This window comes from Ptychodera flava, chromosome 1, assembly GCF_041260155.1.
Source record: "Ptychodera flava strain L36383 chromosome 1, AS_Pfla_20210202, whole genome shotgun sequence".
Classification (NCBI taxonomy): Eukaryota; Metazoa; Hemichordata; class Enteropneusta; family Ptychoderidae; genus Ptychodera; species Ptychodera flava.
In genome coordinates this window covers 33,367,828-33,392,407 of record NC_091928.1, presented here as the reverse complement: position 1 = coordinate 33,392,407, position 24,580 = coordinate 33,367,828, and the positions used below count along the sequence as shown (strand labels likewise).

General features: G+C 36.4%; 2 protein-coding genes across 3 annotated transcripts in view; both read right to left on the bottom strand.

Moving 5' to 3' along the window:
- LOC139135633 (CD151 antigen-like) overlaps positions 1-547 on the bottom strand; it is a 78,818-nt gene extending 78,271 nt beyond the window's left edge. The window contains exon 1 of one of the 2 annotated variants that reach the window (XM_070703130.1): positions 450-547. In XM_070703130.1, coding sequence (XP_070559231.1) covers positions 450-542 — 93 coding nt within the window. In that variant the 5' untranslated portion in view covers positions 543-547. The remainder of the gene's footprint in view (positions 1-449) is intronic. The other variant, XM_070703139.1, reaches the window with a different exon arrangement.
- Positions 548-2,326: 1,779 nt separating this feature from the next.
- LOC139135625 (CD151 antigen-like) lies at positions 2,327-24,267 on the bottom strand. The gene is made up of 7 exons (XM_070703118.1): positions 23,821-24,267; positions 12,441-12,533; positions 10,038-10,229; positions 8,669-8,842; positions 6,768-6,965; positions 5,728-5,811; positions 2,327-4,267 (listed from the first exon to the last, which is right to left on the bottom strand). The coding sequence occupies exons 2-7, from the start codon at positions 12,504-12,506 to the stop codon at positions 4,211-4,213; spliced, it is 771 nt and encodes a 256-aa protein (XP_070559219.1). The 5' UTR covers positions 12,507-12,533; positions 23,821-24,267; the 3' UTR covers positions 2,327-4,210.
- Positions 24,268-24,580: the final 313 nt, after the last annotated feature.

The window sequence follows — 24,580 nt, the reverse complement described above, 5'->3', positions numbered from 1 at the left end:
CTTTTGTATTTCACTCACACTGGACACGCACGAAGGTCCCCCCACCCACTGTCAGGGTCAATACAGTGCGATAGGGACAGCATATTTTTACTCATACATACCAACTTAAGTGAGATTGCTACTCCTTGTAAACATTAGTGCGATAGCAAATAATTGTTGGGGCTTCTGTGCAGTTGCCGTGTCCCAAAACCCACCACAAGGAGCGAAATTATAATATTAAATTGACTCGAAAATACAATTACGCGATTTCAGCCTATCAAAGCCAACTTTCCATTTCGAGCGCTCGGTACGATCGCTTAAAATTATATATACTGCAAAACATACGCAAAATTGCGATTTTTCAGTAATTCTGGAAAGAAACTGCAAACTAAAGTTTCTAAAACTTTGAGATATAATTCTTACATGTACTGTTTAGAGGAAAACGGGAGTGAAATACGTCGGATACATACCTTACTTTGCTTTCGTGAGCCAGCAAGGGCGTCAACATCAAAGAACAACATTAGGTCGGCAGCGCTTATAGAGGGCGGTATTGCTCTCGCCATTTTTCTTCAAGCCGAAGAGGGCGTCTCAGCTACTATATCCCTCCTTCCACTCTTTTCCCCTTTAGTTACGTACGTAGAGTCATGCGAAATCGGGGTCACGTCCGATAACATCATGCAATCATTGTGCATTTAAATAGTCGCTTGCAGAAATCGTTTCGCCCGTACTCGTACATTTTTAGACTTCGTTGGGACTTTATAATGCGTCGCTCCCCATCAACCATGGATGGCCATGGTGAACATATAAGCTTAAACTCAAAGATCGAGATCACGGGAGAACATGTTTTAAATTTACGTAAGTAAACTATTATCCTCATATATCTCTAACTTTTTTCAATCACATCACATTAAAAACACTTAGATGTGATCTTTTCCTTCCTTTCTGTAAACCGACCTTTGATACGGTGGCATTCAACCAAGAACCAATCCGCTGTCAATGCATAAAATGTTGTCACGGGCGATGGAGAAACAGTGCCATGGCTCGTGCTAAACACGGAAGCTGAACTTTCGGATTGTTTAAAGTAAATTTTCTATCAGTTAACACTACTGTTTTTTCCTCTTTCATTGTCAGTTGATGTTATTATTCATTGTCGTCCGCAGTCCTTGCATTGTGTGCCACCGAAAGCTGAGAGAAAATCAAGTGCGCAGAGTCAAAAGAAAAACTTTTGTTTTTTTCAGGACAGGAAAAGCAAAAAAATATTTAAAAAAATATGATAATGAGAGTGCTTCTCAAATGTAAAGTCTGACCCATCTTTAAGATGCCAAGACCACAGGCCAAGATATTGATTGTATGGTTGTGTGGAGGGACCGTGGTATAACGTTTATCTGCCCAAGAGTACTAGCTAGTTTTGCTGTACAGTGTTTTTACATGTTTTCACAATCTTTGAAAATACATAATGACGTTCATACCACACATAATGTTATTTTTGTATATGATGATGGTCAGTTATGCACCATCGAATTGCCATCACCACACACTCAGAGAACTAGCATTACTGCACACTATAGACATACTGTTTTATTGTCCAGGAACTAATAAACTTGGAAACTAAATCTGCACATTTTAAAATTATATCAACAGTGTCAGTTGTCACAGACACAAATACCTGAAAGAATTTAGTCTTATTATAAGAGTCATTTCCCTGTAAGCGTACCCGGAAAGTTCATTTGAGCGTCACATATTGCAAACTTTATACGAAAAGGGAAGTATTAGTTTTGTGGCCTGCCACGGTCCTCTGCTAATGAATTGTTGGGATTGAAGTCTGAGATCAAATCATGTGTATCTCACTGCCAGTCTCTCATCTGTTAGGTTTGTGTTACAGGTTAAAGTGGTGACCTGAATGCATGCAGCTATACACCATTAGTTGCACAATTAGTCATTCTTTTGAAAAAAAAAGACATAGAACCAAGTCACTAGAGCAGATTGCTGACATTTGCTTATTTTTTTTATTATACTGGTATTTCATAGGACTTCGTTCTTTGTAACTTACATGATCATTAGGAGCAGAGTGCAAGTACCCAAGATGAAATGACTTGGCTTTGTCAAGACATGGCAACACAAATGAAAGTAAGACTTTCTGTGATATCCCCGCCTGCCCGCCCCTCCCCCTCCCCCAATGTGTTAGGTAGATCCTACTCTCTTATAGAATGTTTTCCCCCTGAAAAGAAACGTTCTTGTATATCCCAACTGGACTGATTACCACTGATAAAATTTCACAAAAGCACTGGTGTTCTGATAAGAAAGGTGTATGTCAATAGAGTACAAGAGAAAAAGACAAACACAGACGTCATAAAATGTTCCGTATTTATTGAGTAAAATTAGGAAATATCAGAACTCTGACATGTTGATGCAAAACCTCACTAATAAGACAGCAATCTGGTTTGAGAGCTTGTCACAATATTATTCTAAATCACATGCAAAATATACACACATAGGTTGTATCAAACATGCAGAGTTCAAATCATAGAGTGAGCCCTCTATGGCAAGTTTCATTGTAGGAATCTACCACAGATGCAGATCACTGGTTATCAGTATTTTATGCAATACTAAATGTTCTGGGTAAGAGAATCAAGACGTGCCATGGCAAGTCTGTCAGTATGATTAAATTTGTCACAACACAGTCAGGAATCTAACATCTTTTTAAAGGCACTTATAACCAAAAATGTACAGAAAACAGACAAGGCACTATGCAAAAATATTCTCCTTGGTTCTTCGTATTTAACTTCTTTATAGGAAATTTTATGACTTCAATTTTGCATACGACGGTTTCTGAAAAAATTGAAATTTTCCCTGTGATGCAGGTGACGCCATTACAGACCTGATCAAATGAGTCAATCAGAATTCAGAAAATCTAATTTATTTGTATACATGACAATTCAGGTCTAGATACTGTCTTTTCTAAGTCATTGACTAGTATGTGAAGATACAAATCTAATATCCAAAATGTCTCACTGGAAATACAAATTACTTGATGCATAGCTTATTTACATTCACACACTGGCGCATAAAGGAAACCCCTGAGATGTAGATAGTCATCATGACGATCTAAACACACAACTAAACAGCATCCGTTTTTTTCTCCATTTTCATCCTGCCATCCCAAAACACAAATATTTGACAGTCTTGGGCTGTGGTTATGTCATGCATATTGCCTTTTCCCAGAGTACAATTCACTTTTGTGTCTTTCAAATCTGTGATTCAATTATGAAGCTCTTTCTGTACTATGAGGAAGCAATGCAGTTATGCATTTGCATTAAGGTTGACAATGTACTCTTTGGAGGTAAAACATACAAGACAAGATATGAGAGTAACAAATCGTTCCAAAAACTAAAACATTACCACCATGAAAAATATAAGAAATTAATTAACTTAGTGGTTATAACTATACACAATCCATTTGGTGGGCTCCCTTTCAAATACAAAAATATACCTACATTTGCAGATAAGTTCCCTTCATTGCAGAGTCGTTCTGCGATAAACAGAACTGTCACAAAATAAACACATCTACAATCTTGTAGACATTGCTTTGATCTAAAGGGGAACCATTTGGTAGGCTCCCTTTAAAAAAGTGTCCACAACATCTCAAAGATGTTTAATTTATGATAGTTCTGTTCCTTTCAGAATATTCTGCGACTTGCAGAGGTAGCTTTTTTTAGTGTCCACCCATGGAAAGTGATCTGTTCATATGGTGATTCACAGCATAAACATCTTTACATTAACAATTCAGATGGGAAACTGGAAGCAAATAAATACACCACTATATTCAATAACTAGCTAAATGAGTCTGTCTACACAACTCTTGATAAGATATAAAATAAATCACGGAAGCTATCCTATTCTCAAAAATCAATCAGTATCTAAAAATAAATGAAAACTACAACATCATTGTCCATCAATAAAACACTTGCATTCTTGGTCAGGTGAGGGTCATGTGATGATTGACCTACTTACAGTGGTTAATTGCAAAACACAAGTTATTGAAAAAAAAACATTTTATTTTCACTTCACCTTGATTTCTGTTTCTCTGGATTCTGAACATCACATGTTGTACTTAAAAACATAAAATTCTCATGGTCTCATATTAGGTTTGTGCTTTTCTCAGAAATACAGGCTTTTTTATGACAGTCACAACAGTTGGTAAAATACCGTGGTGTGATTCTTTTGGAAATTTCTAATCACCACTTCTGATGTTTCTACAGAGGCAAATGGCGAGGATCATTCCAAACAGCTGTAGGAATAATTAACAAAAAGTAGAAATGATTAGTATCTTTGTTTCACATAAATGTAAAAACAAGGAAACAAATTAAGATAGAACACGCCTCGAAAGTGAAAGACTTGAACTTTTTCCCAAACATTCCTAGAGGAATCTTTCAACTTTTCTCTTTCAAAATCAAGAATAAAAATCATGGGTCACCATGCAAATTGTGGGACTGCAGAAACAAATTGCCCAAGATTTACCAATATTTGAAAAATGAAATGGCTGTCATCCCTGTGTTAACTCTATGGAGAAAAATAAAATGTTTGATTTTCGATAAAGACAATTAAAATTTCTCTTTAATCACAAGTTTTAAAATGAACCAAACAAGTGAGAGATCAGAAAAGAATTGTAAGAGTTTGAGAGTCCAAACATCTGTCCCGGAGGCGCATTCTACCTTAAATGTATCCGTATACTAATTACACAAGGTGAATCAGTGAAAATATACAACAGTCCTCACCCTAATATTATGGACATAATTAATATGAAAGTTCTTCATACCTAGGAAAGTTTTTCAACAGTGAAATAACCATAATCCTTCACCCCACTTCCCAAGCACCGGTCCATTGTCACCACAGAAAAACAATAGGTATTGGGCCAAACCATAGAGGTAAAAGGTTTATACAACCTGTTCTCTACAGAGATGCTATTGATTGTAAATTTGAGTTCATACTTTAACCATTTCACCCCCAGTTCCCTGTTTACAGGTCCAACTTTACCATAGAAAACAATGGATTTGGGACAAACCATGGTGGTGAAAGGGTTAACTGTCAATTGGAGTACATCCTTTTACCAAATAGAGTTAAGTCCTCTCAAATCTACTGGAAATTTAAAGTCTCTCTCATCAATTGAATTTTCACCTTTCCATCAGTTTTGGCTGTGGATGCTGAGTGTCTGTAGTGGTTTGGCATCTAGCACTTGAAGTGCCACTAATTAGATTCCCTCAATGCCCATTGTACTAATGAGTGGTGGATAATGATGTAGATCCAAGTCATTATCATTATGATTTAGAATGTGGAATGTACTTTGTACAAGGTACTGTTATGGCCTCATTTTAATGGTTCGAGCTTAAATACTGCTGAAGTCAAAAGTATCCCCTTTCACCCCACCCCCATTTAATACATGTAGGTCAACACCCCCTCTTGAAATGAATGGGATGTACCAAATCCATTGTTTTTAATGGTTAATTTGGACCTGTTTAAAAAGGAATTAAGGGTGAATATAGGTTAATATTGCCTTCTACTATGTGGGTTTCTCATTATCTATTATATTTCTGACAGCTAGTGGGCTTCACGTCACACCTCATTTCATTTTGCTGAGATATTCTTACATGATACTGCTTAATATGCCTTTTTGTGCAAAATTTGAGATCGGCCGGTGTACAAGGCACACATGATGAGAGTCAGTGTCCGGTAATTAGTAAAACCACTCACCTGAAGGCATGCTATGCCAATTCCAACACCACCCAAGATGTAAATACGCTGGTCCACCCATTCCTTGAATTCTTGAACACAGCCCTGCAAGTGTATATAAAGTAGCAATTTCATCAACCGATCAATTGAGGGTTTTGCAAAGACCAAATGAATGAACTACCAGTACACAGACCAGTCTACTGGTATATCTGACAATAGCGCTGATTGCAAATGACATCACTGTTCTCTCTCATTAATATGCATAAATAAATATTTGTCCGCATTTTCCGCATAAATGACGAAGATGAAACCTGCGAGTGTTAGAATTGCTATTTAGTGTCACACTTATTTGTATGAATTGATGACTGAGACTACAAGCTGCAACAACAGCCGTGCATACAACGACAAAGTTTGTCCGAATTTCAGCATATTTGTCCGAAAGTCGCGCGCGTGCAGCTATGTTTAGTAACAAACCCGAAATCGCGATCAACACTATTTGTGGGCATGTGTCAAGAACATGGCACCCTGTACTTCTTTTAGCAATGCTCGTCTTTGTGTGTCTCTACAGTGAACGACTTGGAACAATACCCACCCGCAACACAGTCTCGCAAGATCCAAGCATGGTCCCTCTATCACGGTGATAAAGGCAAGCATGGTCCCCCTATCACGGTGATAAAGGGACCGTGATGCAAGCAATCAGAACTCTTCACATATTGGAATACAGACAATGTAAAGTTAATTCACTGGCTTTCTAAGAAATGAGATTATGCATCACATGTTGTCCCGTTCACTATTGCAACTGCAGCGCAATCCAAAAATATTGCAAGTAAAATGAAATTTTCACAATTTTTCAAATTGATTGGCATGAAAAAGTGATATTTTGCCATAAATATTTTGTAATCCATCACAAAAAGTAGCTGTAATCACCTGAGGCCTGTCATGAATTGTGTGAATGCGCAGTCTTCAAAAATTTTCCTTTGATCAAATAAATTTTCTGCTTCTCGCAAAAGTATTTATCTGAAATCTTATGCTCTTCACGTGTGTACTTTGATTCAACTTACATTTGTGTTCATGTATTCTGTTGCCCACATTGGGTCGGTGGGGTCGTAGCATTTTGCTCTGTCCGTGGGCTGGCCAATTGTTATATCTGCAATTTTACAGCAGCTTTCTGGGTAGTTTTCAGAAGGATTGGCTCTGTCACTCTCTATCCACCTCGAGGTCAGATAATCTGAATAGCCATAAGTTCCACAACACTCAAACTGCAAAGTAAAAACAAATATTGCTTTGTTGGAAGATATGCCATAGAGGGCGCCTGTGCAAATACCACACAGGCCGTGTCTGTCCTATATTCAACTCAGTGTACAAAATCATTACGCCATTACTCAAAATTTGTGCTTGGCGTTTTTTCATCATCAGAACTGATCAGGATTTGACATGGGAAAAATTTGACCACAAACTAATGTTCCTGTTTCGTTTGCACATAAAAGTTCTACTGTACTTATCTAAATGATTTAAACTATAGCTGTATGTACCAGCTCATAGACTGAGTCAACCATCAACTCAAGAACGTGTCATATGATACCTCCTGAGCCAATGACCAATTGAGCTTATCTTGTCTATTGTAAGCTGTCAAGAAAATGTGGATCAATTTCATAATTATCATAATGAAGAGTATTCCTAAAAGCATATTGGTATGTTATCAGGGTCAAGCTAATAATCATCTTCCCTCATCAGTAATATGATCAGGCCACACAAAAAAAATAATTTGTTTCTGGTCATCGCGCGCATCATTTCAAAGTGTGCGCGTCAACTCTTTTTTTTCCTGTTTTCCTTTGCCCCTATAGAAAAAAGGGGAAAATGTATCAAATTCCACCAAAAATATAAAAAATATTGGGAAAAAAAATTGCGTCGCCACATCATTTTTGCCACATATCAATGACCAGAAACAATCTTTTTTTTTTGGCCTAAGAAAGTGCACCTCTCAGACATGACACAGTCGTCTACAGTGTGTCAAGTCAAGAAGTTGCATGTAAACAGTAATCTTCTAATTATTGTAGTATTCTGTTGAGGCTCGATCCTGATAACCAGTGGAAATTATATTTTTTATTGATTCATGTTTCATGATCATAACATTTAAATTTTCATTAATACTGTCTCAGATGGAAAGTGCCTAATAACCTTGTGCAAACCAATAATTTAAATGTAAGATCTAAGATTCCCTAATCAGTAAACGATACTCATAAAACAATATCATGGAAGCATAAGAATAATATAATCTCACACCCCCAAGGACCTGGGCAGATTTCTCACATGAGTTGGGGATAAAATATGCCCAACGAGTGTGAGAAATCTGTCCTTGGTATTCTTTTTCTCACATGACCACAAAATGCGTTAAATTCACATTGGACACGTACAATATTATCAAAAATCGTGACAACTCTGTCATCTGTCACTGTACTCTGACCCGCTTACTTTGTACTATCGGCCCGTGTGTTACTCGTCGTACCATATATAATATTTTGAACGTCGAACGAAAGGCTATTTATAATCCTATGAGAACTTGTGTATTATATACTGCAGAGTGTGGGACGGTTTTTGAGAGTGGGGGATCGAGTTTTTCCCACACCGTCGATCCCACACTCCCAGTGGCCAGGAATGTGAGAATAGTAGTTGTCACGCAAAAGAGTAATGTGCTTCAAGTTGTCCACAGAACAATGAGTTGTCATGCAAAACTACAGTTGACTAAATTTGACAAAATTTAAGGTGAAATGCATGAATGCTTTTCCCAGCTGAATCCTTTGATTAGTCAACAACCACAAGTTTTCTGAAATAACTGTGCATCATCGAATTTGACCTGATCACCCCTGCCTCCATTATAAAGAGGTCCACTGTCACTGTTGATAACAAATGGCTTGGGCCAAACCATTTTGGTGAAAGGGTTAAATTATTCAAAGCAACTTACTACGAGCTGGCCTTCATCCCATGCGTCTGTAACAAGTTTTTTCTCACCATATTCCAACTGAAGCGTTTCATTCATTGTTTTCTCCACATACCTCTCGATGTCGCTGCCGTATATTGAAGCCAGGATACCGGCTGCCAACTCAATCAGGAAGATGAGCAGGAGCATGGTGAAGTACTGTGAAAGATCAAATGTCAATCAAGCCATTATAAAATTGTTATACAGAACATATATATTTCAAGTCTTATCATGATCCGGAAAAGATAAACATACTTTTCTGTTATGTATCTGTGATGGCATTTTTGCCTCATTGCAGCAGTAAAATGTGTTTTATTGTGTTCTTTCTATCTTTTTTTCTTTAGTTTAATAGCATGAAAAGAAACAATTTTTCATAAAATACTTCATAAAATTCTACTGCATTGAAAAAACTACATGCATCTCAACTAAATTGACAAAAATTATTCGTCATAAAATATTCAATTATTGTAGAACCATCAATTAAGAACAATAAGTTGACTTTTACTGGACATATCCTTTGTCAGGTTTGTCTCTGAAACATTGATTACCTGGAAAATTTTCAATGGAAACAAGGGACTGTCACTATGCCAACAGCAATATTGCTAGAACCAGGGGTTGACGACTGGTGCTTTAAGGCCTTAAAATTCTTGCCAGATAATATCACTTCCCCATCTGCCAAGTCAGTTAAAAGTAGCATTGAGCCTAAACAATGCATATAAAGTTCCACCCACTGGGCTTTGCGTGTGATAGCAGCCTTAGTCCCCAAAAATCATGTTTAATAATTTTAAGAGGCCTTCAAACGTTCAAGTCTTTTTAGTCTTTTTAAATGCGACACATGGGACATATTATGCATGACTACTTTTAATCGACTTGACCTGATGGTGACATATAAAGTCTGCAGGATAAGGGTATAAATCGTATTATATCATACCAGTATATTGATGATGAAAATACAGCGATCTGATTCGTCGAGACGTGAAAAGAGCCATAGTATATTGGCGATATGCCACGGCTGGCATACGCACAAGCTCTCAGCTTGAGCAAAACTCTGTTTATGATGTTCAATGCCAGAATTTTATTATACTGTTATGATATAATAGCTATAAATCACACCCAGCGACGGTATACCACTCTATTGTGACCAGTTCACTTCATAATGCACTCGCTATTGCTCATGAAATGGTCAAAATCTTGTGGTATACCATCGCTGGGTGTGCTTTATTGCTTAAATATTCAAGTAAACATGATGTTTGTTTCATTCGACTTTGAAATTGTACTAAGCTCTAAGCATAACATGATTGGGAAATTATCAGAGATGCCATGCTTAACTTTACATCGATTATTGGTTACTTACAAATCCAAGCATGCATTTGCTTTCTTTCAAGGCACCACAGCACCCACAGAAGCCGACGATGAGAACAAACCCACCCACACCAATCATGATGTATGCTGCATTGATAAGCAGTGGATTATCCAACACCTGTATGAAGGACTCGCTGTCAATAACAATCCAAATACCAACTCCGGCTAACGCACATCCAGAAAGCTGCAAAAAGATCAGTAAAAGGTTAGTGTTGGTCTTGCAAAAATACTGTTCCTGTTTCATTGCCTCATCCCACTTTCCTTTACATACCGATAGGTCCACCCACCCTGTTGAAAACAATTAGGCTTTACAGAAATCTGATGGTTGGCAGAATTAACCCTTTGAGTGCTGTAATTTTTCTCACCAAAAGTTTAGTGCAACATTTTACCAATTTTTGTAAATTTTTTGGCAATTGTTTTCACAATTTTTGACCAAATGGACAGTGCATTTCATTGGCTACAGTTTTTTAACAAAATTTTGGAAAAAATCTGGAAAAAATTGACTGGGGTTTATTTTCTGAAGGCGGCCAAAATTGACTTTGGCGCTCAATGGGTTTATTGTCATCCCAGTCTGTGTATCACTCCATTACATTTTTGGTAAGGCAGTCTAATTTTCCTGAAAAAAGTACTGGCAGGCTGACTGTCTACTAGCACTATCTGCTTTCATTGACCTGATACTATTGCATAATGTTATTGTGATTCATATCAATGTTTTGTCTCAATTTATATGTTGATATAATTATTATATTGATCAACATATTACATCACCTACAATCCTGTATGGTAATTGACAGCATTTTCAACAATTGCATAGTATCAGATGTTGTAACTCTTGGCAATTTTTTTTTATTGCAAAACATTAAAATGACTGCATCTTATCTTCTTATATCATTTTCCTGAACATATCATAGTAAAGTTTGTTTTGTTCTGTTTGTGTTGTGGCTAATATTTTTATACATACTACAGAAAAAGAATACAACGCCGAAAGTGCAGTTTCCAGACAAGAAGTCATTTGTCAACTACAACATTGTACTGAACACATGTACTATGTACAGTATACACATGAATATTGTTTGTACAAATTTAATCATCATAGTTTTTCACCCTAGTTGTAGTTATTTCAGAATCTATGGTTTGTCTATGGAGCCTGGTAGAAAGAAGATTAACATGCACATGTAGTATTTACATACTTGAGGGGGAAGATTATCGTTTTATGAAATAAAAATATGTGAACATGTTGTCCAAATAAGTTAAAGCTTAAATTATGATGTTTCTCAGAAGCTTCAACCGCTTTACCATGTTGAATTGTCACAGTGGTTCTCTTGATTCCCATGGAAAATTCAAGTACAAAGCAACTGCCAAAAATATGTATGATTTGATTTTCAATAGATCCTTAAAACATCCATATATATGTACAGACAGTTGATAGGCACAATTTGTTTTCCTTATCAATTCAAATGAAACTTGTGGAAGATAGTTTGATCCCAGTTTAACAAATTTGAGCAAGCAAATTCAGAACTTGTAGAAAACAGCTTGATCAAAGTTTATCACATTTGAACATGCAAGTCTCATCTCATTGCAAATATCAGAAATTGTGGAAGATAGGTTTATCCAAGTTTATCAAAATTTGAACATTGCTGAAATTCAGTGTGGCAATTGAGAAATGTGATCCCTTCCTGTGAGAAAGGGGAAGAAATGTGATTTCGACTGTACAAATGAAGTTTTGAAATGCAGCCAAGAAGCAAACATTCCGAGGCTATGAGGTAGGCACAATCAGTCGTGTATAAACATGCTCATGCAGTACAGAAACATGTCATTGAAGTAATTAGCTCCATTTGAACTGATACCAATTTTCCCATATGAATAATGAATGCATTTTTGCCGGCGGCATTTTGAGGCCAGTAGTTTCATTTTGAAAAGTGCAAGCCAAAGATAATTGTCTCATCACAAATTTTTGTGTGTCATCAAAAGAATGACCTTTGTCTCAGGGTGTACCAAATATGCATTTAGCAATCGATATTGGACGTACCATTCTATTTGTTTCGGTGGCGACATTTGAAACCAACTCAGATTGTTTGTTTACATATATTCTTACATGAATACCAGTGTGTGTGTGGATATATATATATATAATATATATATATATATATATGTGTGTGTGTGTGTGTGTGTGTGTATATATATATATATATATATATATATATATATATATATATATATATATATGAGAGAGAGAGAGAGTGTGACAGAGCTTAGTTAAGAGATGATATGATACAAATGGGATCATAAATTGCTTCCAGTACTTATGATTACTGATAGAAGTAATACTGATAATATCTTTGAGAGAAAAGCAGTTCCATGCATGCGAAATTGAAATACTTTGTATTGTACTTACCCAAAAGATAAAATTGAAAACGAATAAAAGTGCTTTTATGCACTTTAAACCACAGCTTTCCACCATTTTGGTTTATTAATGGTTGTGTTAACACTGAAAGTAATAAAAGAACAATGAAATGGTAAATTCTTTCATTTCATGAGTATCTTTTTTATAATTTCATCAAAGAAGAAAGAAGATAATTGAAAAGAAAATACATTATTTCCATTAAAAATAGTCTTGGTCTCTTAAGTAGGTTAGCTCTATCGACAGGCAACAATTTTCAGTGTAAATTGGATGTATTTTAATAGTATAGGCCCGTCTTTATCAGACTTGCAAAAAAGGACTGCAGTTATGATCTGAAAAAACAAATACATTCATCCAATAACACCAGCATGTACAAGCAAATCTTTTAGTCATTTTTTATCAACTTTTATCACAGTTTCAAATATAATGCAATATTCTTTGGTTTGTGATGTTCGCACAAGTTTTTTTTGTGGATTTCAACAGATACTGAAATGTCTACTTTCAACCCAGCGTGTCACCATGGTTACTGCAAACAGTAAAATGGGATGATCATCAAGACACATGATGCTCTTTCACTCTGCTTTCACTCAACTGCTGTTGCTAATCTATAAATGTATTCATTTTGTGTTAGATTATTGATTTATCGTTTGTTTCACCTCCTATGGGTAAATATACCATGGCCATGCATTATGTGTTGTATGTGTATATCCGTAATTGACGATGGTGGGATGTCATGAACAAATCAATTGTGTAATAATTCCTTCAATGACACTGCATGCACTGCAGTAGAGTACATTGACAATGAATTTGATCAATTATGGACAACCAATGTTATGTATGTACTGTTTCCCTTCAATATAAAATATTTTTCTTTCAGAAACGTATATTTGTAAGAAACATAATGAATTAATATCTTTTCATCTGCAGGGATGTCATGATAAGTGTAAATAAAATGTAATAAATTGTGTAGCCTTCTGTCTGAGACATGCGTATAGTATGATGTAACATCTATAACAGCTGAAAAAGTAGTGGTTTTAGACCTAGAAAAATATAGTAGTCTTGGTGGTCATTCTAGAATATTGTCATGGCTGTTAATGATGTATATCTCATTCTTTATATGTTGTTGACAAATTCATGTGCCAAGTTTTCCAAGATGTCCTGTGGTTATATTGATTCATGTTATCACATAGAATGAGTTTGACAAGTGCCTTTGGACAGGAAGGCATATTTTCCAATAAAACAGTTTACTACTTTTTGTGGAATAAAATGCTTAACTCAAAGTGTGCATGTACACTTTAGAAATGTTGAAAATTCTATGAAATATTAGATAACTTTGATATTTCAAAACCAAACATTATGCAGACTGCTGATCATTGGGGAATTTGGAATAAATTGAAATTGTTGGAGAACTCGTAGTTCAATATTTAGCATACATCCTAAATTATTTTTGGGTCTTGCAAATAGCAGTCAGTATAGTGAATAAATAGGTGCCAATTAAAACAACAAATCAAATATAAATATGTTTAAATATGATGCCTCAATCTTTTTGTTAAATAACTGAGCTTCTACAATACACGTGTTTATTTTGTCATAAAGAAATCTTATATACAGTATTTTCAATGTTTTTCAGGTGAATTGTTATTCCAGTCACACAGGCTAATGGTATAGCATGTCTACTACAAGAATGGCTGCTTTGTGTCCTGCCAGAATACTTGGTGTTGTTAATTACATTGCCTGAGACAACTGCCTTAGAGGTTTTCTGTTCTTCAGTCTCACCTGCGATTCTCCTGGAAATCGACCTTTGTATGAACCCTGTTAACCTCCAACAGTTTACTATCACAATTGTAACAACAGGGACAGGTATGCATTTATCATTATCACAATGTTTTCCAAAACCAACTGCTTTCACTTTGTTGTTTTCACAGGTGCAGGAACCCGCAGAAACTTTGAAGTCAGGTGGTGATAAGGCAGACAACATAATTCTCTAAAAGTGGGCATGTGCTAGGTCAGTCAAACTTCAACAAACAGTGTAATTAAACCATCTATAATGCATATCATATCACCATTGAGCTATATGCCCTGTGGCTACTGGAGGAGAGAGCTTGTAATTATAGTATGGACACCAGTATAGCATTATGATTTTTCTGTGTTCCTTGGCACTTTAACCCTATTATTATTCTGCCACGCTCAGATACTGCTGAATAAGTAAAAAACCAGCTGCTGAGCCAAAACCTATACATATTTTCACCTACCGGAATGTGACATGGTATGTATAGGGGATTTTAATACTTTTCCTGCCAAGTCCATATTTCACCACCACGTCAAGATGGTTAAAATTAATGAAATACAACGTATTCCATATGATGTATTTTAACATAATATTGTACATTTGAAGGCTGTTGAAAACATAATACTGTAAAGTTGATTTTTTTGGATAAAAGATGCTATAACATACCAAGCCAAGTGTGTGAAAATACGTCATGTTTTGGCTCAATACCGCTTTTTACTGACTTGGCTGATGGGGAAGTGATACAGTTATTACTGTCTGGCAGGAAAAGGGTTAATAGTCTACAAAATCATCTTTATGGGCCTGCAAATGTTATAACATGCCGTACAAAAAAACATGCCATGCATCACTAGTTTCAACCAACGACCTGATGGTGAAATTTGAACTTAGAAGATATAACTAAGCCCACAGAAATATATAGTAAATAAAACATAATTTGCGTACGTTTGTAATAAACAGAATTATTTTTAGATAATAAGGCCCTGAACAGGGAGTATACCATACATTTTTTATGTTGAGTATTAATGTTTTTTATTCAATCTTAGGCCAAAAAAAAGAATGTTTCTGGTCAGCGCGCGCGTCACTTGAACAACAGCGTGTCACCCTGTTTTTTTCTGTTTGTGGCCGGCGGCCATGGCTGACACCAAACCAAAATGGCTGAAGAGAAAGAGAAAATTCTTTGGGGGGCATGATCAGTGACTGCATGAACAGTATATATGTGACTGTATTGATAAAACTATAAAACTGACCCTCCTCCCTCCCTTGAGGGAAAAAAAATAAAATAAAATAAAATGCGCGTCGCCGCACCATTTTTTAAAGAAAGACCTGACCAGAAACATTTCTTTTTTATTTTTTGCCTTATTGCACATTGTGTTCCTGGTTTTCGAAACTCATAGTTGTAGCCCTTCAAAGGCTGGACAAGATCAGCCCCCATTTGAGTACACCAGACCATGGACTATTTTTGTACATTCATGACCAGACACACAGTAGTCGGATCTGGTGTTACATAAGACAAACAGAGGAAATCAGAGAAAAACTATGAGACAAAAACCACACCCTTACCTCAGTCACATGCTAATTGAGTAAATTAACACAGCCATTATGATTCTAATCTCAATTCATAGGCAAACAGCCATTACATATAGATTTGCTTTGTCTGAGTAGGAGTGGTAACTCACTTTGAAGTATACAAGTAAAACTGGTGTCAGAGTAGGTAACTTTTCAAAAAAACATTAGGACTTAATCCACAGGACAAGTGGCAAATGGAATCCACGTATCTGATTCTTGTACTACTAAATATGTAAAAACATTGCCATAATTGATAATTAAGGACTTACAAAGTTTCATACAGATACAGTGAATAATATGTAGCCATGCAATTGTTTCATCTCTCCAACCGGGGTCATTCACTAAATGTAATACAGGCCAAAGCTGTACCTGCAGTCTATCTCTGCCAACATCATGAGAAAAGATCAATAATCATTACCGGTATGTCCTCACGGCAATAAAATGAATCATAAATATGAGGAAATTTTAACAACATATAGCTGTCACTTTGTCTGTAAACAATAACACGAAGTCAAAGTGTATGGATAGACATTGACAGATGTACCATCTAAAAACATGTAACTTTGTTCGTTGTGAACCAAAATCTATTTTTAGTGTTCCTCACAAACAGTCGTTTGAATGTTGTTAGTGATATTAGTCATATGCCAAACTTTTATTTTTAATTTTCGTGTAGGCGGCATAAGTGGTAAATGCAAATGTGAACTGCACTTTGTATAATTTGATGCTGTATACATAGAGTATTAGACTATAAGATCTTCAAGTTCATCAAGCATTCAAGCCAGCAAGTGTAGTTGTAATAATAAACATAAAAACAAATTTAAGCACCTGTGTACCAGACAATGTTCTAAAAGGAAAAATAAAAATGTCATTTGCATATTCTCAAAATTTTTATTTTGAAAAAATATTATGAAGCAAAAACACTCTTTCAAACGCATTAGTTTTATTAGCATTACAAGCTCGTATAGATTTCCTCATTTGTAAGAAGAGGCCAAGGATCAATTTTACCCTAAATTATGATGGTCACAAAAGTTTGTTAACCTTATGATCAAGCAGTATCACATTCAGGGGACAGAGTACTTCAATTGTACAGACAGTGTATAAATATTTACTCAGTGACTGGATGCCGTATGTTGTGGGTTAGAACCCGATTGAAGACATCATATTACTCTTGACTGTTTAGTGTCAAAGTCAAGATTGTGGTCAGGACCGTGACCAGGTAGGTTTGAATGATTTTCCTGAAGGGTACAAAGACCCAGTCGTAGTTTGTGGAGACAGAAACCATTCTCTAATTTTGCTATCAATGCAACAACTAATTTTGCTATTGATCCATCATCTTATTTTGCTATTAGTCCATCAGCTGTTTTGCTATGCTGAATCAGTCCTTACTGCCAATAAGTTCAAGACATCAATCTCAACTTTGACTCAGGAATGTGATTAGTAAGATAGGTCTGCAGGCACATGTGAACTTGGATGCCTGATTTATCTTTGGCAGAAATTGATGTATTGTATATGCACAATATATTTCGCGTTAAGTGAATATACTGTCAAAGTGCAAGAGCCGGAGTTCGCAGGTTAGCCTCCAGGCTTGATGTTACTATTGATGGCACAATGTGGTCCAGGAACACGTGGTCCTCAGGCAATACGCACATTTATGTTATTGTTCAAACTATTGTACAGTTGAGTGATTGCCTTCAAACATACTGTAAGAGGTGAAATAATATTGAATACAAATTTCAAACAATTGAGAATTAATCCTTTTTTCTCACAATAGCCGGGTTAAAGTCTACAATATTATACCAGACTTGGAGAGATGTTACTCAAATAGCTACCATGTTATATTTTCAATCAATTTTCAACTTGCAGATCAAATGTTCCTTCACAATTTCAACTCAATCAGGCCTATGTAAAGTGCCAGTCAATAGTCTACCAATTATTGGTGTTTGTTTCTGAAATACCAACATCAATGCTTTAAATTTCTTAGATTTTGGCAGTCTTGTGCTAAAGAGTTATTTCAGAATCTCCAACCAAATCAAAAAGCATGTCATTTTCCTAAAATTACATTGTCGACAAGGTAGGTGAAGTGTTTTTCTAAATATGAGGTTATTCAACATCTGGGAGAGAGTCCGTAATGTAGAAGTTTATGTGACAAGCTTTACGCTACTTGAAATTTATTTACACTGCAATTCAAATACTTGAAAAAGTACAGACGTTAACCAAGTGGAACATCTCAGAAATGAACTCCATTGACAGTGACAAGACAATTAGAGAAAAAACATCCATGACAGTCATTGTGGTATGATATCTGTGTGCATCCATCTGTGAAATGGTAAATTGACCAGACATTCACCGCTAATGCAAAACTGGAATGCGGAATGAAACATTCACGTTGCTGAATCATTGACATGTGATATACATGATTAGCTACAGCCGAACAATTAATTGACATGCGATATATCATGATTACCATTCAATGGCGTGAATTCCAATATGAGATGACAATTTGCAAACTATAAGCCATTAATTAGAAGATGAGAAAAAAAAACGCATGGCACCTCATTGAAAATGCCTTTTAACCCTTTCACCACCATGGTTTGTCCCAAATCCATTGTTTTCTATGGTAAAGTTGGAACTGTATACAGGGAAGTGGGGGTGAAAGGGTTAATTTCTGCATTTTTAACTCATAGGAAATGCTGTTTGTGATATTTCAATGTTTTGCCACAATTTTTGGTTACCGACAACATGCCCTGTTGTCACACACATTCACACAGGTAAGTATACTGTCAAGTAAAACTTTTGGAAAGCAGTACATTGAAACTTTCAAACGCGTAGCAAGCATGCCTTGTATCAAATTTTACATGTCTGAATCATATAATACCGGTTCAAAAGAAATCAAATTGAAATAAGAACTGTTATTTTTTGTATCCAAAGTCTGCCTGAGAGCCAAGCAAGTTCTGACAAGTTTATATGAACAATACTTAATCTGCGTTTTAGCTCACAGTGATGTTATTAACATGTTATTAAATTGCTGGCCAGAATTATTGTCTTCATTTATAGATGTCATTTTTCCTTTGACTGTGTTATGTCATGGTCATGGAAATCTTAAATTGTTTGAATATTCCCCTGGTCATGCTTCACTGGTGAAAAATCTATCACTGAAGACAGCCACCCTTCGATGTTAAACTAAGGTAGAATGTGCCTCGGGGACAAATATTCAGACTCTCTCAGTTTTACATTTGAAACTTAGGGACTGAATTAAAGTTTACCGCTTAATTTTTGTGAAAATTAATCAGGAATTGTATTTTCCCACACAGAGATGACACAGGGGTGGTGACATTTTGAATTTCAAATATCGGTTAATATTTGGTAATTTGTCCCACTCGTACAAAAATTTGCACGTTGATTCCCAATTTTCATTCTTGATATTGACAGAGAATGGTTGAATGTTTGCTTGAGAAAAGTTTTAGCAAAAGTTTGTCTTTCAATTTTCAAGGCCTGTCTCAATCATCAAAGTGTGAATACAAAATAACTGTGAAACACTAATTAACACTGTTCCTTTTGAAAACTCGCACTGTGAATATTGGAGTGACTTCATCCAGTGTAAAGAACGCATTCGAATCAGACAATTTTCAAATCTTAAACACTGATACTCTTCTTACCTATGGAACAAACATTTTCGTCCCTGCGGAGATTGGTCTGCAGATTAATTTATGCAAAGCTGTCACTAGATCATGTGACAAGGTTCCCTAGTGATAGAAATGCTTCACTCAAGTATGCAAATACAATAAATTCTTGTACCCATTCAGAGATTCCGTCAATGAGATTTACCTTATATCATGCATTGACACTCGGGATAATTTTTTTTTGTCTCACCAGAAGATATGAAAGAGTATGTCCAGCGAGTCTCAAGCCTTTGGTAGCATTGCTTTCATGATATCTCAATCATCAACAGGACAAAGCCCATCTTTTCAAATTTTTAAGTTCCTTTGTTCTGCTCACTGAAACATTTGCAGTCTTCAAAGCTCAACTCCCAGTCTTGCATAAACTCATAACGTGTAAATATTCTGCTGACATTTTCTGGTATGTACCATAAATTATGTCACTGAAGCATAAACTGCAATATCTTAAGGGGAAGTAGAGACCTGGCGACTGACAATCTTGTATGTTTCAGTGAGCAGAAATCGAAACAGAAATGATTTTGAAAAGATAGCCACGTTGTCCCTTTAACCATAGAAAGTAGAAGCAGTCTTCCACTGTCTCAGCTTTAAATAGCACAGCTTTCTGAAGCTGTTATTTGGCAAGTAAAGAGCCTCAGGGTACATGTATGTGGCTGTGTATGTACTATTCGTATTTATTTCATAACCCTGTAATTGCACAACGGTGTACAAAATACCGGTAAATATCCTTGAGTGCTGCAGGTAAGAATACATTCATGCTTTTGGAAGCTTTGATAGCAGTTCATAAAACAAGAAACCTCAACAGACCCCACCACGCCATAATCCTATATGACTGTAAAATACCTTCCAAAATACCGGTATGCTAGTCCTCTTGAATTTGTTAATCTCTAATTATCAAAGATTTACAGTCGATAATAGTCCCAAAGATACAGTGGGACCAATATTTAATAAATTACTAATAAAATTCCTGACCAAAGGTTCTTATCATTTTCGTAAAAACCATTTCGTGGACAAGATACCGTATAATCTTGCAAACTATTCAGCACCATTGTTAATTACTGCAGCTTCGAAAATGTAATGTGTGAGAACTGCCCATTCAATTACAAAGCTGAAACCACCAATAAGTAGGTCATACCAAATATTTAACAATTAAGGTGACAACCTGCATATATATAGCATACCTGCATGTAAGAACTTTTGTTAAAATTGAATACAGTATAGTGGAGTAATGTATGACAATTATTCAACAGCCTGGAATGATTTTCGCTACATTGTAGCAAACGTTGCAGCAGTTTAGTGGCTATTAACACATTAATACTTGTAGTAGGGTGGCCAAGCCATTTTTTTCTCTTGTTTATACACACAGTTTAAATGGATTTTTTAGCAAGAATGGGGTAAAAGAAGAAAAATAAAAAAAAATTATGCAAATAGCTGTATCCAATCAAAAGTTATGAAGTTTTAAAGCAAAAAAAATGCCATTTTTTCGCGGACAATTTTCGGCAAATTTTAAAATTATTTCAACGAATGCCGATTCCTTCAAGTTTTGCAACCCATAATTTTTTATTTACTTCACATGGAATCATTAAACTATGTGTCTTGTGCACAGATTTACCAAATATTACGGAAAAATCAAGATTTGACTGATGCACAGTCTTGGATTTTGAAACTGTGAGTGTTGAAAATTGAAAATATTTTGTCTGACTTAGTCAAAATTGCGGCGGCACCGTACCATCGAAAAATGGATGAATTTTATGTTTTTATGAATTTTGAATTCACATAACTTGAAAACTAGAGCTCACAATACAATGAAATTTTGTCACAATGTTATTTAATAACACTCAATTCTAACAAATCAATTTAAACTGCCAATTGTCTTTTAATGCAGTTCATTTTCAGCCATGAAATTGTAAGAAATAGCTGTCCCTAACTTCAGCCTCAGGCAGGCTGTCAATGGTGTGTCAGTGTGACTGCCTTCCGCCGCCATCTTGAGTTACACTGTACTGAGGTCTATGAATGAACATGATTTTGTTTTTATGATTCGTACTTGTGCTCGTGGACAGATTTTCGTCATATTTCACAGAAATGTTGGAATGATGTTTAAAAAGAGCATGCTACAAGTTTTATGGCAAAAATATGTATCTAAATAGGAAAAATCTACACCGAATTCACCGTACTCACTTTACCTCGTGTTTGCTGGCTAAAATTCCCAGAATATAACAAAACTCACCACCACATGTAAATGGGATGGTCTGCCACTTCCTGGCCAAGTTTCACAGTTCTATGACAGCGTGCACAGGGCCCGAAAGCAGTTCCGTTGCGAAATAGGTATTGACTGGATTCAGAAGTGCGTGCCATGAGCGGCGACCGCTCGAGCGCTGTGGCCGGTCAGTGCAAAGTGGCATTTTTGGAGAGGAAAAACACTATTTTTCTATCGTTTTTTCTTCAGTTTTTAATGAAACCTGCCTCATACATCGATTTAATTGGAAATATCTATTTTTTCAGTAACTGAGCTACTTATTTTCAGAAAAAATGGCGTTTAAAATTTCACGAAAATCGAATTTCACTTTCAGTGTGCGTGAGTTGTGTATAATGTCGCAACATTTTAGCTTAACTTTGGCCACACTAATACTTGTACTGGGTTCATAGTGTTACCCAAACAGCTACATTTTACTACACTGTTGCAAATACATAGTTGTTGTAAACTATTATAATGACACCTACCATACCGACAACCTGTTGCTCTCGCTCTTCTCTGAATCATGATCTTTTAGAGCTAGAATACAGATGCTTTAAACATGAAAACGCTCCCAATTATTATCTAAAAGTACCTGTTATAGGGAAACGACCGTTTATTTACAGCACAGCGACTGCACTGCTGTTTGTGCGCACTTTCACATAAACATTAGTCCAGCCATGGACATAAAATAGACAATTTTTTACAGTTAGCCACAGTCCGGGGCAGTGAGCCAGTTAGGAATATCTAGCAATGACGATATGGCACACTAAACTGACAGTAAAATTGGCGGCTTCCTTTGTGATTGCCCGGCAAAGGATCATATTCTGTTGTAATGTCGGCTACTGGAAAAGAGTCTGTTTGAAACGTCTGTTCCCGTATGACAATAAAGTTGGGTGACCCCGTGAGCGTGGCTTAAAAATAGAATACGGAATTTAACTGCAGAATTTTGTTGTCCAGGTATTTTTTTTTCGCTTTGCTGTGGAAATAATAGTGTAAGCGTCAGAAATATCTCTACCGTGAAAGAGCTGTCGTGGTTATTATATTTAGTATTAATTGTCACATCGAAAAAAATCTTTAAAATTCCGAGTGGGAGCCCATGTTTGTAGAATTGGGGTTTGCGTGCCTCCTCCACGGAGAGACTAAAGTGAAACGGTCGGCTTTGTCCGTAAGGAATTTAAATACAAGCTTGGTGAACATGCAGTATGTGGGAGCACTTGATCCGTGTTGAATTGGACTGTCATTTGTGTGCACGTAAGAATGTTTGTACTTATTTTATTTGCATATGCCATTGTCAAAGTATGATCCACCTACACCCTCGAGGGTGTACGTCTCATACACCAAATCCAATTGAATCAAAACTTAAATCGACAACCGACAGCAACAAATGTAAGACAGCCTTGCTTGGCGCTGCTTTATCCTCTTATTTAATTCAGGTACCAAGATCTTTATAAATTAAAGTTCCTACCATATTTATTTTTGCGTTGCTCGTAACCTTTACCGATCGATGGTATTAATAGTGGACGGCGGATATTAAATTATATTATGCACACCCCTGATTTTCTCATGCAACCGTTATTTTTTTATCCGTTTGTTTGAATCAACGTTGACGCAATGTGGTGAGTGCACTTGACAACTAGACGGCATTTTACGGCGTGTCGGTCCGTTCACAGTGAAAGGGAAAGTTCGTTACGTCATATCGCAATGAATCCCTTTTCAGACATGCGTTCCACGCCCTTGAAATTTTCAACGGTTCCACTTCGGATATGCGTGAAGCCAGAGCGGCCATATGTGACGGACTTTATCGACACCAGCCGTAGTCGGCTGTAAGCCGCAGAGCGATGCCAACCCGTTGCACGTTTTGTTCTGTTTTTGTTTGAGTGGCTGGCGACGCGATTGTAAATAATAATGATTTGGTAGTGGGGACGTATGTGAGCACCGTCAGCGAGCTCTTAGGAACACCATGATCCATCCCCGGGATCCATCGTAAAATCTATCAGTTCACAAGTACTGCACATCCCGTTCAAAAATATTTCCAGTACACAAATTCATGTCGGCGAGTTTGGTTAACGCAAAAATGTAAATTATGAAATAATGCAGATTGTTACCTACCTTCTATCAAAATACAAGCTACTGTAAATCCGAGACAGCAAGTATGTTGGCCGAGTGGTGTTGCAATTGGGTGTGGTGTTTCCCTTGTCAATACCTTGGTTGGCGCGTATTCAAATTTCCCTAACAGCTTTTATTATGTAAATATGGTATTACAAACAGGAAATTTACATGACAGGGTAAGTGAATTTCACAGCCAAGCCACTTTTGTTATTCATGAAAAGATTTGGTCGGATCGTAAGACTGAAATACCATTATCGCCCGTTGACCGCAAACTGGTGTCGATGAATCTTCCCTCTTAAAATGTAACTACGGTAAAGGTCGGACATAACATTTTAATAACGTTGTGGTATATAGCCAGTGGTATCTACCCATCGACAACACGTACAATGTTCTATATATAGGAATATCGAGCGCGCTTTGGGTGGATTAGCGGTAATGGAGTGAAAGTGTTTTACGTGTTGAACTTTGGTGGCGCAGTCAAACGCGCGGCCGATGACATTACATGTTGACTGTAAGAAAGCCTCGGGATAGAATTCGAAAACTCGAGAGAACAGACAAGTATCTTTACGCCATATACTTTCGCGAGGGTCTCTGAGGCTAAGTGAATCGATAACAAAACAATCAAAATGTTCAATACCATTTACCAAAGTACGTCTGAATGAAATCCTGCACCGGTGTTTTTTTCAGAGGAAGTCAGGTGAGGCCAAAACCAAGATGGCCAATGTGGATTGAGAACATTCTTTCAAAAGGAGAATAACTC

Bases quoted from the DNA above. Each gene is read 5' to 3' on its own strand.
- LOC139135625 (XM_070703118.1), bottom strand. From the start codon at position 12,506: ATGGTGGAAAGCTGTGGTTTAAAGTGCATAAAAGCACTTTTATTCGTT. The intron at 8,843-10,037 runs GTAAGTAACCAA...GATCTTTCACAG, and splicing joins GCAAATGCATGCTTGGATTT to TACTTCACCATGCTCCTGCT. The intron at 6,966-8,668 runs GTAAGTTGCTTT...TTTACTTTGCAG, and splicing joins GGGATGAAGGCCAGCTCGTA to TTTGAGTGTTGTGGAACTTA.